Source organism: Candidozyma haemuli (assembly GCF_002926055.2).
Source record: "Candidozyma haemuli strain B11899 chromosome Unknown B_2014730914, whole genome shotgun sequence".
Taxonomy (NCBI): Eukaryota; Fungi; Ascomycota; class Pichiomycetes; order Serinales; family Metschnikowiaceae; genus Candidozyma; species Candidozyma haemuli.
Genome location: NW_020289902.1, coordinates 305,769 through 319,621, shown reverse-complemented (window position 1 = coordinate 319,621; position 13,853 = coordinate 305,769). Strand labels below are relative to the sequence as shown.

At 46.1% G+C, this 13,853-nt stretch overlaps 4 protein-coding genes across 4 annotated transcripts; 3 read left to right on the top strand and 1 right to left on the bottom strand. All coding sequences in view use genetic code 12, as the record gives it.

Moving 5' to 3' along the window:
- Positions 1-2,532: 2,532 nt before the first annotated feature.
- CXQ85_001007 (MFS transporter) lies at positions 2,533-4,308 on the top strand (the record flags this gene model as incomplete). Its single annotated transcript, XM_025484730.1, has 1 exon — positions 2,533-4,308. One exon carries the CDS (start codon positions 2,533-2,535, stop codon positions 4,306-4,308), a length of 1,776 nt encoding a protein of 591 aa, XP_025339661.1.
- Positions 4,309-4,710: 402 nt separating this feature from the next.
- CXQ85_001006 (MFS transporter) lies at positions 4,711-6,420 on the top strand (the record flags this gene model as incomplete). The annotated part of the gene is made up of 1 exon (XM_025484729.1): positions 4,711-6,420. One exon carries the CDS (start codon positions 4,711-4,713, stop codon positions 6,418-6,420), a length of 1,710 nt encoding a protein of 569 aa, XP_025339660.1.
- A 1,242-nt stretch (positions 6,421-7,662) lies between these two features.
- On the top strand, positions 7,663-8,154 carry CXQ85_001005 (uncharacterized protein; the record flags this gene model as incomplete). The annotated part of the gene is made up of 1 exon (XM_025484728.1): positions 7,663-8,154. The coding sequence occupies one exon, from the start codon at positions 7,663-7,665 to the stop codon at positions 8,152-8,154; it is 492 nt and encodes a 163-aa protein (XP_025339659.1).
- Positions 8,155-8,794: 640 nt separating this feature from the next.
- On the bottom strand, positions 8,795-10,319 carry CXQ85_001004 (Zn(II)2Cys6 transcription factor domain-containing protein; the record flags this gene model as incomplete). The annotated part of the gene is made up of 2 exons (XM_025484727.1): positions 8,795-10,201; positions 10,245-10,319. The coding sequence occupies 2 exons, from the start codon at positions 10,317-10,319 to the stop codon at positions 8,795-8,797; spliced, it is 1,482 nt and encodes a 493-aa protein (XP_025339658.1).
- Positions 10,320-13,853: the final 3,534 nt, after the last annotated feature.

Here is a 13,853-nt window from a genome sequence, read left to right as displayed (position 1 = left end):
TTGGAGGGATTTGATGTTCTGTGTTAAAGGAAGGGCTGAAAACGGTAAAGTCGAGCTTTTAACGAGTGGAATTAGGGAAGCCTTTTCAGAAGCGAAGTAGGCGTTTTGTGTTGGATTTCACCAAAGAGTGGCTGATTCTTTGAGTGTTTATAGGAATCTGAAGGAAGTTTTTTTTTCTTTCCCCTTCGCCTCGCTGCACCAGATGCAAATGTGTTGGACTGGTCACGTGATCCAAACCAAAACCCGTCAATTTTGGGCCCTTTTTCGCCAGAAAAAGGTAAGTAGTGGGTTCTATCAGTAAAGCAGACCAAATTCTACATCTCCACATCTTTTTCCCATCAAAATCGACTTCTGGAGCCCAAATACACGGGGGTTGGCGTTCCCCTGTTTCAACGGTCAGAGTCTATTTTTGGCTGCGGCGCGAGCCTATCACGTAAAAAGCCCGTCTAAACTGGAAAATACCAGACACGAACCCCCAAGGCTTAAGTAATGAAAGCGTGGATTAAGAGGAAATACGGGGGTACGTCGAGATTAAAGAAGTTGGTGGTTTGTTGGTTTTGAAGATCAAAAAAACTGGTGATTTGGGTGCCTTTTTTTTTTTTTTTTTTTTTTTTTTTTTTTTCTTGAAACGCCATCTGCAACTATTTATATTTAAAGCTTGGTCTAGACTGGCTAAATCGGAACGTTGACGGTTGAAGATTTCAGCCAGGTGTTCATTGGCTGGGTAGAGTTCAAACTGCTTTGTAAGGGCCACTGGAGACGGTTGTACGGTGGTGTAGAGACACTGGTTGTCAATTGCTTGTCAAATTAATTGTTAATCTCTTGGTACAATTAAACAAAGAAGAGACCCTGACCATGCAAAGATGGTGATGGAATAGGGACGAGTTGGCAGGGACAATGCCAAGAAGAAAGGTTGAAGGACTGGAAATTGAGTATTGGATACTAATGGCCACGAACGGTCAGGACATTCTGGATATGTTTGTTTTTGTTTTTGTATCTATTTTTGGGAGAAGCCGTGGTTGACAATGTGAATTAGACGGGAATCCACGTTTCAATGGGAGCCATCGCTGGTTTACGGCTAGTCTATTGATTGTTCACATTGTCCAGTGAGGTGTGCCATTGTCGTAGCTCCAGCCCTGGAATGTATGGCAGAGGGGGCCTGGCAGAGGGACAGATAAGGTTTGGATGAGGGCATTCCCTAGATTTGCAAAAAATGGGAAGGTTAAAGTATGACTTTGGCCAACAAAGTCGTTGGTACATACATTGTACTACCAATGTCTAGTATGGTCTGGTACTTGAGGTAACTGCCCAACTTACTGTGAGCACTAGAAATGCTAACATCTTGCTTGTCTTAAACAACCTCCAAAGTCAGGTTTTATGTCTCATAACTTCTCCTGATCTGTCCTTTGATCTGCAGAGGCGTTGGCTGCAGCATTCTATCATGAAGATCAGTGTAGACGATCTTGCATTATCAGGATAACAACCTTAAACAGCAAAGGGAGAGATTTGAAGATCCACCATGGAATGTGTTTGGGGTTTGAATGACGACTACGGTAAGCCCTGACGACACTGTACTGTTTGGTAGGTCATACAGAGGGCTCCAACTGTAACCAATAGACAGTAGGCTAGAAAGCGTTTACCAGAAAGCTAAAGACCACCTCAACCACATTTCCTTTAAGTCGCCCATTTACGATCTTTTTCTGTGCCGTTTGTCCCATATATACTTTATACCAGTGAGTATCTATATGGACTGGTTGAAGTCAAGTAAGTGAAGTCAGCCATAGACCACTTACATTCCAGAAAAGGCGATTCCCGCTCGGCTCAATAACCAACCAATCACTACACTTCCCAGTCCATCCTAAATTTTCAAAGTCCATTTTTGTGCCATTTCGGAGTCTTTCTCGATGTCCCGAGCCATCTCGGTTCGGTTGAGCCTCACTTCGGAAGATCCGCCTAATCGGGAAATATACCCGCCAGCCGCCATCACCCACCGATTTTTCAGATAATTATCATCGAAGACCCTTATTAAAAGAATATTTACGACTTCTGGGTATTTTTAAGTGGCTGCAAAATGGCTGGGTTCAGGTGGTAGGCCAGTGACACATTTGGCAGAAACCCGTGCACCAGCCGACCTACCCACTCCACAGCAATCCCACCATACTTACCAGCCTCTAAACACCTAGAATGACCTACTAATACCTACGACGTCTCCCGATGGTGGTCCGAACGAAGTGGTTAGACCTTTCGACTTGACGGGTCTTATATGCAGGTCATTGACCTCCCCCAAACTACCACTTCCCGAACCCCCATCCCCTTCAAATTTTCACCAAGCCGTCTCCCATTCCCCTTCATTTAAGCCAACCACTTTCCATCCACTATTCCCCAATACCCGTCCTGCCCTGGCGTACCTCGGTGGAATCGGTGATAAACGGTACCTGCGGCGTATGCAGTACCCATCAACAAACGGCCCGAAAGGCTGAAAATACTACTTTCCTACTTCTTCCTCCAAAACCCATCTCTTTTCTTCCTCCAATGGCCCTAACCTTCCGTGAACAGCTAGCGGGGTTCCCCGTTCGCCAGATGCTTGTGGTGTCGCTTATTCGATTTTCTGAGCCCTTGGCGTTCACTTCCTTATTCCCCTATCTCTACTTTATGATTCGAGATTTCCAGATTGCTCCTACCGAAAAGGAGATTTCCAAGTACTCGGGCTACTTGGCGTCGAGTTTTGCATTCTGCCAGTTTCTCTGTGCCGTGCAGTGGGGGAAGATGTCAAATAGGGTGGGAAGGAAACCTATTTTGTTGTTTGGCTTATTTGGTACATCCATGTCGTTATTACTATTTGGGTTTAGTACCAACTACTATATGGCGCTTGCGGCTCGAAGCTTGGCTGGGTGCTTGAACGGTAACATTGCCGTGTTGAGAACGATGATAGGCGAGATTTGCGTGGAAAGAAAGCACCAGGCTATAGGCTTCAGTACGCTTCCTTTGTTGTTTAACTTTGGATCGGTAATTGGACCTTTGGTGGGTGGTTCGTATCTCTTGACAAGACCTAGCCCACGGTCGCCTTATGAAAAGAGTGTGGGTGAATTGACTGTGCAAAGTGGGTTCGCCAAGTTCCGTGCTAAACATCCGTACGCTTTGGCTAATATTGTTGTTTCGGGCTTTCTTTGGTTCAGTTTGATTGTGGGGTTCTTGTTTCTTGAAGAAACTAACGAGGATGTGTTTAAGAGGAGAGATATCGGCTTGGAGATTGGCGATTCGATCTTGTACTACTTGTTTGGCCGTAAAAGACCTGTGAGGCCATGGCACGGCGGCTACGAGGACCCAGAAACCGGCTCTGAGCATTTCTCCCCTCAGAATCTCCAGGAAGAAGGTATTCAGCGTGAAAGAGGCGTGCAGCCAGATACAGCTTCGATAGATCTGGGGGTGCTGCCATTTTCGTCAGCCCAGCCATCTGAAAACACGCCGTTGCTTCAATCCGAAGACGATTCGAGTCTTTCTGATGATATCGATAATGCAGTGCAAGAAATCGTCGAAGAAGGCGAACCCATTGAGCCTTATATCTCCCGCAGAACGTCTCGGTCCATGTCTAATGCTGTCATTCGTCGTTACTCGCTGGCGCTGGAGTATATTCCCAAACCTGAACCTCGAGCTCTTACTCCACAAGTCATCACGGTTATTCTTTCAAACTGCATCATTTCTTTGCATAGCATTGCCTACAACGAGTTCCTTCCGGTCTTCCTAGCTGGCCGTTTCCAAAGAGACAAACTCCAGTTTCCGTTCCGTATAGAAGGCGGTTTTGGCCTCGACTCCAGCTACATCGGTACGCTTTTCTCATCCACTGGTATCATGGGTATGCTCATTGTCCTCATTATCTTCCCCTGGATCGACCGTCGGCTAGGCACCATGGAAGGGTTCCGCCTTTCCCTTCTTTTCTTCCCCATCGTCTACGCAGCCGTTCCCATGGCCATATTCACCCAGCACAGCTACAACCCAGCCTTCCCTGAATGGTTAACCCCCATCATTCTCTACGGCCTTACATCCCTCAAAACCCTAGCTTCAGCTACCGGCATGCCCCAAGTGATGCTTTTAAACCACAGAGCCGCCGCCAAGCAACACCGTGCTTACGTGAACTCACTAACTATGAGTATGTTAGCATTGGCCAGATGCATTGGACCAATCGTGTTTGGCTGGCTCATGACTTTAGGTGATAACTGGCAAATCGGATGGCTCAACTGGTGGCTCATGGCGCTTTTGGCGCTTTTTGGACTTTTCCAGTCGCTTACAATGCGTGACTACGAAGACTGATTTAGTCACTGTGGCGCGAATTTTGCAACCATTTAATTAACTATTGTTGCAAAATTAGTGCGCTTTTTTGTGTCATAGATGGAAAGACGTTGATAGCATGTGCTTATATGCAGTCCGATACCTTTTCCTCTCTAAAAAGTGGGCCCTGTTAGTCATACTAATATGGAGGTACTCAGACGAGTTGTGAGTATAAGAAGGTCAAGTGCCGTTCGGTGCAAACCTTATTTTGAAGGAGGTGACATTTTTTTTTCTTTAAACTTCCAAGCCTTTAAGGATCCACCGTTCTGTTATTCCGTTCTGAAGAAACTGACGCACCTCGATAATACGCACGATTGATTTTTGGTTTTCTTTTTTTCAAATACCAACTACCTTCTTCTTTTCAATCACATATTTCATTTCCACATGGGCTCCTTCAGAGATCAAATGAAAGGGTTCCCGTTTCGCCAGATGACCATCATCTGCTTGATCCGGTTTTCTGAACCCATCGCCTTCACCTCGCTATTCCCCTATGTCTATTTCATGATAAGAGATTTCAACATTGTTGATGACCCGACGGAAATCTCCAAGTACACGGGGTACATGGGAGCGTCTTTTGCATTTGCCCAGTTTCTTTGTTGCATCCACTGGGGCCGTCTTTCGGATAGAATCGGCAGAAAGCCCGTGCTTCTACTAGGCCTTCTAGGCACCATGACGTCGCTACTAATATTTGGCTTTTCCACTAATTTCTATATGGCCATTACTGCCAGATCGCTTATGGGCGCTTTGAACGGGAATGTGCCTGTTTTGCAGACCATGGTCGGTGAAGTTGTGTCTGAAAGAAGACACCAGTCTATTGCATTTTCATGCCTCCCGCTTCTATGGAACGTGGGGTGTGTGTTAGGACCTGCTATCGGCGGTTCCCGGTACTTGACGAGACCTAAAATGCCTTCTGAAGATATAGAGGTGGCTGGCGCTTACGATCGGTTTGTATCTAAGCATCCGTATGCCATGTCTAACATCGTTGTGGCAAGTCTTTTGATGTTCAGTTTCATTGTGGGGTTCCTTTTCCTTGAGGAAACTCAGCCTAGAGCAAAGAAGAACCACGACTACGGTTTGGCTATAGGTGATTGGATCTTGCGGTCGCTTGGGTTTACTCCACTGGCTCGCTCCAGAGCTTTGGCTTCCAAGACGGCTTCTACTCAGCAGCGTGAACCTTCTGAAACCACGCCTTTGACCGCAGACAACCTTTACTCTGCTGTGGATAACGATGTTTTCGATGAAAACGACGAGGACGACCGCTCTATCAATTCATACGAGCAGCCATTGACCCGCAGAACATCTTTAGCCTTTATCCGCCGTTACTCGAATGCTTCGCTCACTCGTACAACGACAAACCAGTCTGTACTCGATGAGACAAAGGACATTTTCAAAGCATTCGGCAACAAAAACATCTTCAGCAACAAGGTTCGTGGTACCATTCTCGCATACTTTTGTCTTGCTTTTCATTGTCTTGTGCAATCTGAGTTCTTGCCTGTTTTCCTTGCAGGCAGATTCCAGCTCGAGCTGCTCAAGTTCCCTTGGCACATCAAGGGAGGCTTATCTTGGGAAACCAGCGATATCGGAACTTTACTTTCCACAACGGGTTTCGCTGGCTGTTTCATCATCATTGTCGTGTTCCCTTTCTTGGATAGGTACATGAGAAACATTGATGTTTTGAGACTAGCCTCTCTATTCTTTCCTTTTGCCTACTTTTTCATACCCTACATGGTGTTCTCTAAGCCAGAATACCAGCCAGGTTTCCCAGCATGGTTCTCTACTGCTGGTATTTATACGTGTGCTTCCGTGCAAACGTTTGCAGCTGCCTTGTCGTTCCCTCAGATGGTGATCTTGGTGTATCGTGCCACTGTGCCTAAACATCGTGCCTTTGTCAATGCTACGTCCATGAGCGCTACAGCACTTGCCAGATGCGTAGCTCCATTACTTTGGGGTGGTTTGATGTCCTTCTTTGATAAGAGAGGAGTGGCACAGATGTCATGGTTGATTCTTTCTGTGATTGCCATTTTAACCCTGGTCTTGGCCTTCAAGTTGGACGAGTACGACGAAGACTTGCAAGAACAAGAAGAGGAGGTGTAATTGTCATTTTTATAGAGGAGCCGTCTATTGTGTTGTTTCGGCTGCAGCACGTTGCTGGAACCCACAGCCTACGATCGACATACTCGTGGGAAAGGTTGATCTCGTCGATCTTTGCTATTGAGCAAACGGTGACGATGGCACAAAAGCGATAATGATAAGCGCATCGCTGGAACCATTGAAGTTTGATGCCACAAGAAAATTGACAGCAATTGAGGCGCTGCCCAGCCGTGCAATTTATCTGGCTGACACAAGATCCCGTGCTGCTGTTTTGCTGAAGCTTACAATTACGACGAGCTGTAAATACTTCAACAAGTACTTACAATGAAGGCGTAGTCTTGGAAGCCAGGTTGCTACTTGATATGCGTTGCTATTGACACATTCCCCATTGGAAGCCACCTCCACCGGCTGTCAATCCAGGCTGGTCTAACCGACAACTGCCCCTGGTCCAGCCAGTCAACTTCAATTGGCTCAAAACCACGATTAGGGGCATTGCCAGTGGAAGTTTCGCAACCAAACCAGTTACGAAGCATCCGGCACGGCTGAAAGGCACGAGGGCGAAAAGCTTCGGTTGCTTTAATTATCAGGGGGATGGAGATTGAGCGGTGGGTACTTTTTCACACGGATTGGCCTGGCCTTACTAATACTCTTCACTTTGTGATACCTTCCATATTGGCCTAACCATGACTTGTTCCTTCACCTCCCAGTGTATTGTTCTTTGAGTTCCTGTGAAAAAATCATGTTTTCACGTTTCCCAAGATCATCATTATCAACCTGGCGGGTAAATCCCAAAAAAAAAAAAAAAAAAAATTACTTGCCATCACACCTTCATTACCCTTTGGCTGCAAACACAAACCTTCCATACCTACACACATTATAACCCAAATTCGATCCAATTTTCCAACTTTCCCACCCCCCCTCAAAACCACCATCTCTCTTCAATTCCTTCAACCCTCCCCTATTCTCTCCCCCTACCTTTCCTTCCAACAGCAACTGTCGCCAGGGTCACTTCAAGAACAGCCTCTTACGCAGAGAAGGGCTCCATTCTGTGATGTCAGCGTCCTGCATACAACGCCACGTTCTATTGCACCTGAACGGCTCACGCTTCTTTTCCACTCCACAGCCCTTTGCTTCTATGCACTACCCACTATCTACCTTATCCCCCATGCCAAGAGGCTTCCTCGTCTCGGCAAAAGTTATAATTTATATACCTACTACTTTCTTTCTCCTGATCTTCAAGTAATCATGAATCTTGAATTGGCCAAACGTTACTACGGCTACGGTTATAACACCGGCTGGAACAGATGGAGATGGCTTCTCTGGCTTATCCTCATTCCAGTGTTTATTCTAGTGGTTTTCGCTTTCTGTTGTGCTAGGAGAAGAAGAAGAAACAATGTCGTGTCCAACCAGCCTTACTATAAGGAGAACTATGCTCCTAACAATTACCAGCAGGGGTACCCTGGCGGTGGTGTTCCACCTCCTCCTCCTCCACAGCCTAGTGGTGGGTATGGTGGAGGGTACCAGCAAGGGTACCAGGCTGGATATGGCGGCGGTGGAGCTGGCGGTGGCGACCAGGGCAACATGGGATTTAGCAATGATTACAATCTGAACAATATGGGATTCAGTAATGATTATAATCAGAACTATGGGCCGCTGGGCGCTGGTGGCAGTGATGCTCCTGGTGCTCCTCCAGAGTATGCTCCTCCACTGGAGCCTCCAAAGGGGTATACTAAGTAAACCAGAAGCTGACGAGCCGCCAGATGCTAACGAGCCGTCAGGCGAGGTAGCTTCTGGTGATGAGGTAGCCAGTTGGTCAGCTTCTGGTGAGGCATCATAGCTGTTCAGCCCAGGCCCTGGCTGGTGACGCTTGCTATGTGAATTTTTCAGTACGGGTGATCTACGACTTGAATCACGAATACCTGCCCCAGCCAGCCTACAGTGGCTATGGCTCGTTTAGAGTCACCAGCTCCGCCATAGCGCATAATCTCTTGCTTGCGATGGGCGGTTCTATGACGTTACGGACCCTTGATTCCTGGACCCCGCCACTGCCTACGATTATAGTCATCCCCGGCTCGATCTGACATGGCAGTCGTCGCTTTGTTGAATTTGAAATCGCTAATTTCCAAGATTAATGTGGTCACTGAAGTTTCCACCCCTTGGCTTGGCAAGGCCCTGAGCGTGCCTTCCGCCTCGTGCTAATTATTACTTATGAATACATGACAGAGTTACGAGCATTCCTCCTAGACTTATAGAGCATATATTGCAATCCACACCCGTGGCGTGATATAACCACTGTAGTGTAAATGAACGACGCTGAGCGACCTCATTAATTGGTCCACGTTCCACCTCCTATTATTAAGGTTTGACACCGTTGATGCTAAACGAAGAAAGGTGTCAGTTCAACCGTCAGGATAGCCGAATCGTAGTCGAACTCAGAAGACCACACATCAAAGTCCTTGAGGATATAATAATTTTCAGCGTTAATATATTTTCTCTTTACGATGACGTAATGGTATAGTCTTTCGTCAAAGTCACACAAAGGCCCATAACGGTCCCTGTACCACAAAATGAAGTCTTTCCACACGTTGTGCTCGAATGCCCAAAACCGATAGTATACACATAAACAGGCGTAAACGAACAACACACGAAGTGCAAAGGGCTCTTTGGCTCGTATATGAGGAATGAGTTCGGGCCCAACCATCGGTAGCCATTTGAACACAAGCACTGGGTAGTTGAATTTGATCGACAAAGAACACACCTTGTCTAGAAGCGCCAAGCACTCCCGTATATCTTGGATCATATCGTTAATCTTGGGATTGATATCGAGGAAGTTGATGCCGTGCAAATAATCATTAAATTGGGACTTGAGCTCCTCCACTAGCTTCACTTTCAGCCTAAAGACGAACTGGAGCTCATCCATATGGAAGAGTTCGCCTATATCAGAAGAACGAAGCTCCTCACGGTTTTCCATGATTACCGTCTTCATTCCAGCAGCGATACTAAGCATATCTGCTCTTGGCTCTTCGCCTTCTTCTGGAAAATGAACTAAGGGGAGCATCTTCCATGGATGTAGGCCCAAAAAGCTGTATATGAGGTAACTGGAGATTGTAGCATCACTAAGACTGAGAATCCTATCTGAATAAGAAATATTCGGATCCAGAAGATGAGCCACCGCTCTGTGAACCCCATGGACAGCATCTGAGAAGAATTCAGAAGCGTGGCGAAACAAGTTCACCTCAGACTCCTCTTCAAGAAGGTAATCATCAGCAAAGAGTTTCTGGACCTCCATCGAATCGCTTCCCGCCTCCAATTTCCTGGCCAACTCGTTCTCGTCCATATTATCCTCTATTAGCTTATCCAAGCCCAAAACAGGCATGATGTTGAGACATCCCATAGCCAAAATAGCCAGTCTGATCGCTGGCGATTTCGTAACGTACTGGGGCACCACCACTTCCCACACAACACTATGACGCCTATTCACGTTATACGTCATGAACGGCACACACACGTCGTTAAAGAACCGTAGCACACGGAACTCGAACCGCAGTAGGCCTAGGATATTGGCCGTGGATGTGAGTAGTATATCAAAGGTAAACCTTCTTCGTAGAGAGAACGCATTCTCGTCAAACGGCGAATCTTCCGAACTCAGCGACGACGACAGTAGATATTCATCCACTATCTCTTTCGGCAGTGGCCCGTTCACAGCCACCTGGAACTCGTCTGGGTACACACACCGTCTGCCTCTGTGGTGACAGTATTCACACACTGGTCTTTCTTCATTGCACTGGGGTTAGAGATGATAGATGGGAATATAGTAAAGAACGTACTTTGATTTTAAGCTTTTTACAGCTGAGACAGCCTTGCTTGGATGCTCTATTTCGAGGGATTCCCTTCACAGCCATGAGCTGGGTGTAGTATATGGATTGGTGTATGAAGGAGCGATAAGATAAGACAGTAGAGGCGGAGTGAAAAATAGACCAAGCAGTGAAAAATTGAAAAGAAAGGATATAGAGAGAGAGAAGAGGAAGTCAGGATTCTAGTGGTATGCTTTTTGTTGGTTTAGCATGTCTGGTTGAAGAGTTGGCGGTGGATGGTTACGATATGGACCAATATCCACGGCTGAGTAATGACACATGGTTGGGGTCTTCTGGAAACTGACAAAAAAAGCCAGAGGCCAATAGGAGGCTGGTTGGGGAATGGCTTGGTTGTGGTGACAGGAAAGTGCTGGTTTTTAAACTTGTTTTTTGGATTTTTTTATGTGGTACTATCTGTGCTTTTTGTATGAATCTGTCGTTTGCAGCCAATTACACTAAACCAACCGAACTGACCACAGAAAGTGTAATTTATACTTCACCCGTTTTGTGATTTCCAGACGATTTGGATTCCATCGGAGTATTACAGACAGCGTTTTTTACTCTATGACCATGCCTTTCAGTGGCTTCTAACTGTAACCTAATGTAGTTGTCCAACCAGCAGACTAGGCAATCAGACTGGCCTGGTAAGCCAGTCTAGCTGCCAGTGAGCCCACTTGGGCCCACTTGGGCCTACTTGAGCCTGAACCCACTGGGTCCCATTTAACCTTAATCAGAACCTGTAGGGGCTGCTCCCCACAATCCCTTGACTTGCTGTTTCTTGGCTACACTACTACAAACCCATAACTGTGAGTGATTCCCGATATATTAAAGTAAAAAAAGATTCCCGTCGTATAAGTAAACATATAAAAAAACAAGGTTTGGATAAAAAAATAATTTGGTGTAATAGATAACTGTGATCGTATTATAGGATGGAGTGTCCCGGCAAACAAGCCTCCGGGAGGGCATCGTCATGGAAAAAAGAAGAGCAAAGAACAAAGGCAGGCCAGATATCGTACCACACGGGCCCAAACGGCCCATGCTTACCGTCCCGTCGTCGCCACAGACTCAATTCGTGGTTCTTTTTCAGTATTAATCATTATGCCCACACTAGAGGGGCGTATTAAGCAAGGCAGCACGAAATTCCAAGTGGGACAACACAGCGGGAGGTTGGGTATCAGTACTTCAGCAAACCAGCTCTCTCCTCTCTCTCTTCCATAAAAACACTCTCCAGAAAACTCGCCCGCCCAGAAAACACAAATGGCCTCTGGACAGCCAGCTTAGAATCTCTGGTTAGCCTTTCTAGCCTTGAGCTTCTTCTGGGTGACAACGGCAACAATGGCAATGGCGGCCAAACCGACCAACACGAAGACAAGAATGACACCTGCTGGAAGCATTTTCTATGATAGTTGTTGTTGGGTGGAAAAAGGGTGGTAGGAAGAAGAAGAAAAAAGAAGAGAAAAATTTCCTCAGTGGGGGCTCCGGCTGGTTTGATATATATAAAAGTGCGCTATTTTTTTTTTTTCGGGGTCGAGCGTTCACTTTTTTTTTTTTTTTTTTCGCTGATTGTTTATACAAGCTTCATTTTCGGCCTCTCATGGACTGGAACCGGTGGGGTGTATGCAGGTCACATCTAGCCACAATTCGACATCTTCGAAGAAGATGTGTAGGGAGGGAAGTAGGAGAGAAAGTAAGGGGATATTCTGGGTGTGGGAGTCGTCAGGAACCTGGGAATCTACTTTAATTTGGCTAGACCCCACTGGTTGCGGTGAAATTTGGGGGTGTGGTGGTGGGGCAATAAGCGTGGTGTACGGGTCTTTTCCACCGGTGTACGGGTTTCCTAACGGCAATCGGAGTCATAATATTACACTTCGTTTGCCCTTTTTCTTGCCATTTCCTTACCCCCCAGTAAAAAAGGTATTGGCATTTTGTCGTAAAATATGGCCTCATAATAAGAAGTCCCCTTTCCCAGTCATTCTTGGCGGGTCTTTCCATGTCGCTTTCTGTCTCTCTGTTTCTCCAATCTGTCTTCCCCCACGGCTGGCTGCACGCCGGATTTTTCCGGCCGGGGTTGTCGCTGGACGCTTTTTAAGAAATAACCAGCAACAAGAAGAGAACGGAAAGAGAGGAAGAGAGAAAAAGAAAGGAAAATGGAAACTGGCCAATCAGAGAGCAGCATTTGTATTTTCGTAAGTGTCTCTTCTTTTTTTTAAGACTTTCCTTCCCTAACTTTTCATTTCTGGTTGTCTGGTCAGACGCAGACTCGGCAGGTTCGGCATCGGAACGTTGAGGTGAGGCACTTTTGGCACTTTTTGGCACTTTTTCAGTGGGTGCAAAATGGAGGAAAGCTGAGGAGAGAAACCAAGAAAAAGGCCACAAGTGAAGGCCATTTTCGGTTTTGACAGGAAATACAATAAGAAAGGAGGCTGGAAGAGAAGGAACTTGAAAGATTATAGTTAAAATATGTGGGCTTTTGCAGTTTGGGTGGTGTTTTTTATGGCCAGTTTGGATGTGTTTTGGTTGTTTTAAGGTGCTTTTTCCTACTGGAGGCCTTGACGTCATCTCACTGTTCGATTGGCATTTTGTGAATAAACGAAGAAGGCATTTTGGTGGTCTATATGAACCACTGAAGAGGTGGAAGAGATGGAAGAGGAAAAGGAAAGACCGGAAAATCATTCATCTTTCCTTATTTTTTTGCATTTGATCTCGTCGGTTGTTCTTTCCTTGTTTTTGGTGGTGATCTTCGCTTGCTCATAATTTTTCACTCCAACTACTGGAAACATGGAACTGGAAAATGGGAACTGGAAAGTCCAGGCTTTCCAAATTCTCTTTTCCAGATCCAGATCTTCAATCCTTCAACTTTCCCTGTCTCTTTCCTTCCTTTGTTTCGGCTCAGCCGGGTGCCATGGTTTGACACTTTTGACAGTTAGGTGCTCTTGCATGAACAACAGTAAACTTCCCATTCGTTTGTTTGGATTTTCCTCTCTTATCGCCTCGTCCCGAAGATAGCCGGCCCTTACCGAGACATCCAGGCAGCTTGCAGTGTAGATTACTGGTCGGATATATGCTGGGATGTGAATTTCCAGATCTCGGCTCTTAAAAAGCCGACGAGGTGAAAAATCCGTGGTTTCCGAAAACTCAAGCGTTACACAAGCGGCTGACGGGTAACCTGTCAATTTTCAGGAGACCTGGCCGGATTGGGGTAGGTTTTGGAGTTTGGGGTTCTGTTTCCTGGTTGGTTGGATTGGAAGGAAGCAGTGGGTGTCCACTGAGGACCATAATGAAGCCAAGCTAGGACAGACTGTAAAGTATTGGAATCTAAAAATCAGGAAACCTTGCTTCGACCGGGCTTTTCGTTTGTGTCACAGGACAAAAGTGGCGTGTAGCTTGTCCAAATACTAATGGTTAGTTCTAGTACTCATGTAGCTATACTACCATATGTCCACACTATCACATCATTTATCCAAGTACCCAGGGTAGCAAAGCATTCCTTGTAATTTACCGAATTAATTACTGCTTTCACCAGTAACAAATCCATAAAGCTACGTTGTCTACCCAGCTTGAATCGCCTCTTACTATCACCTA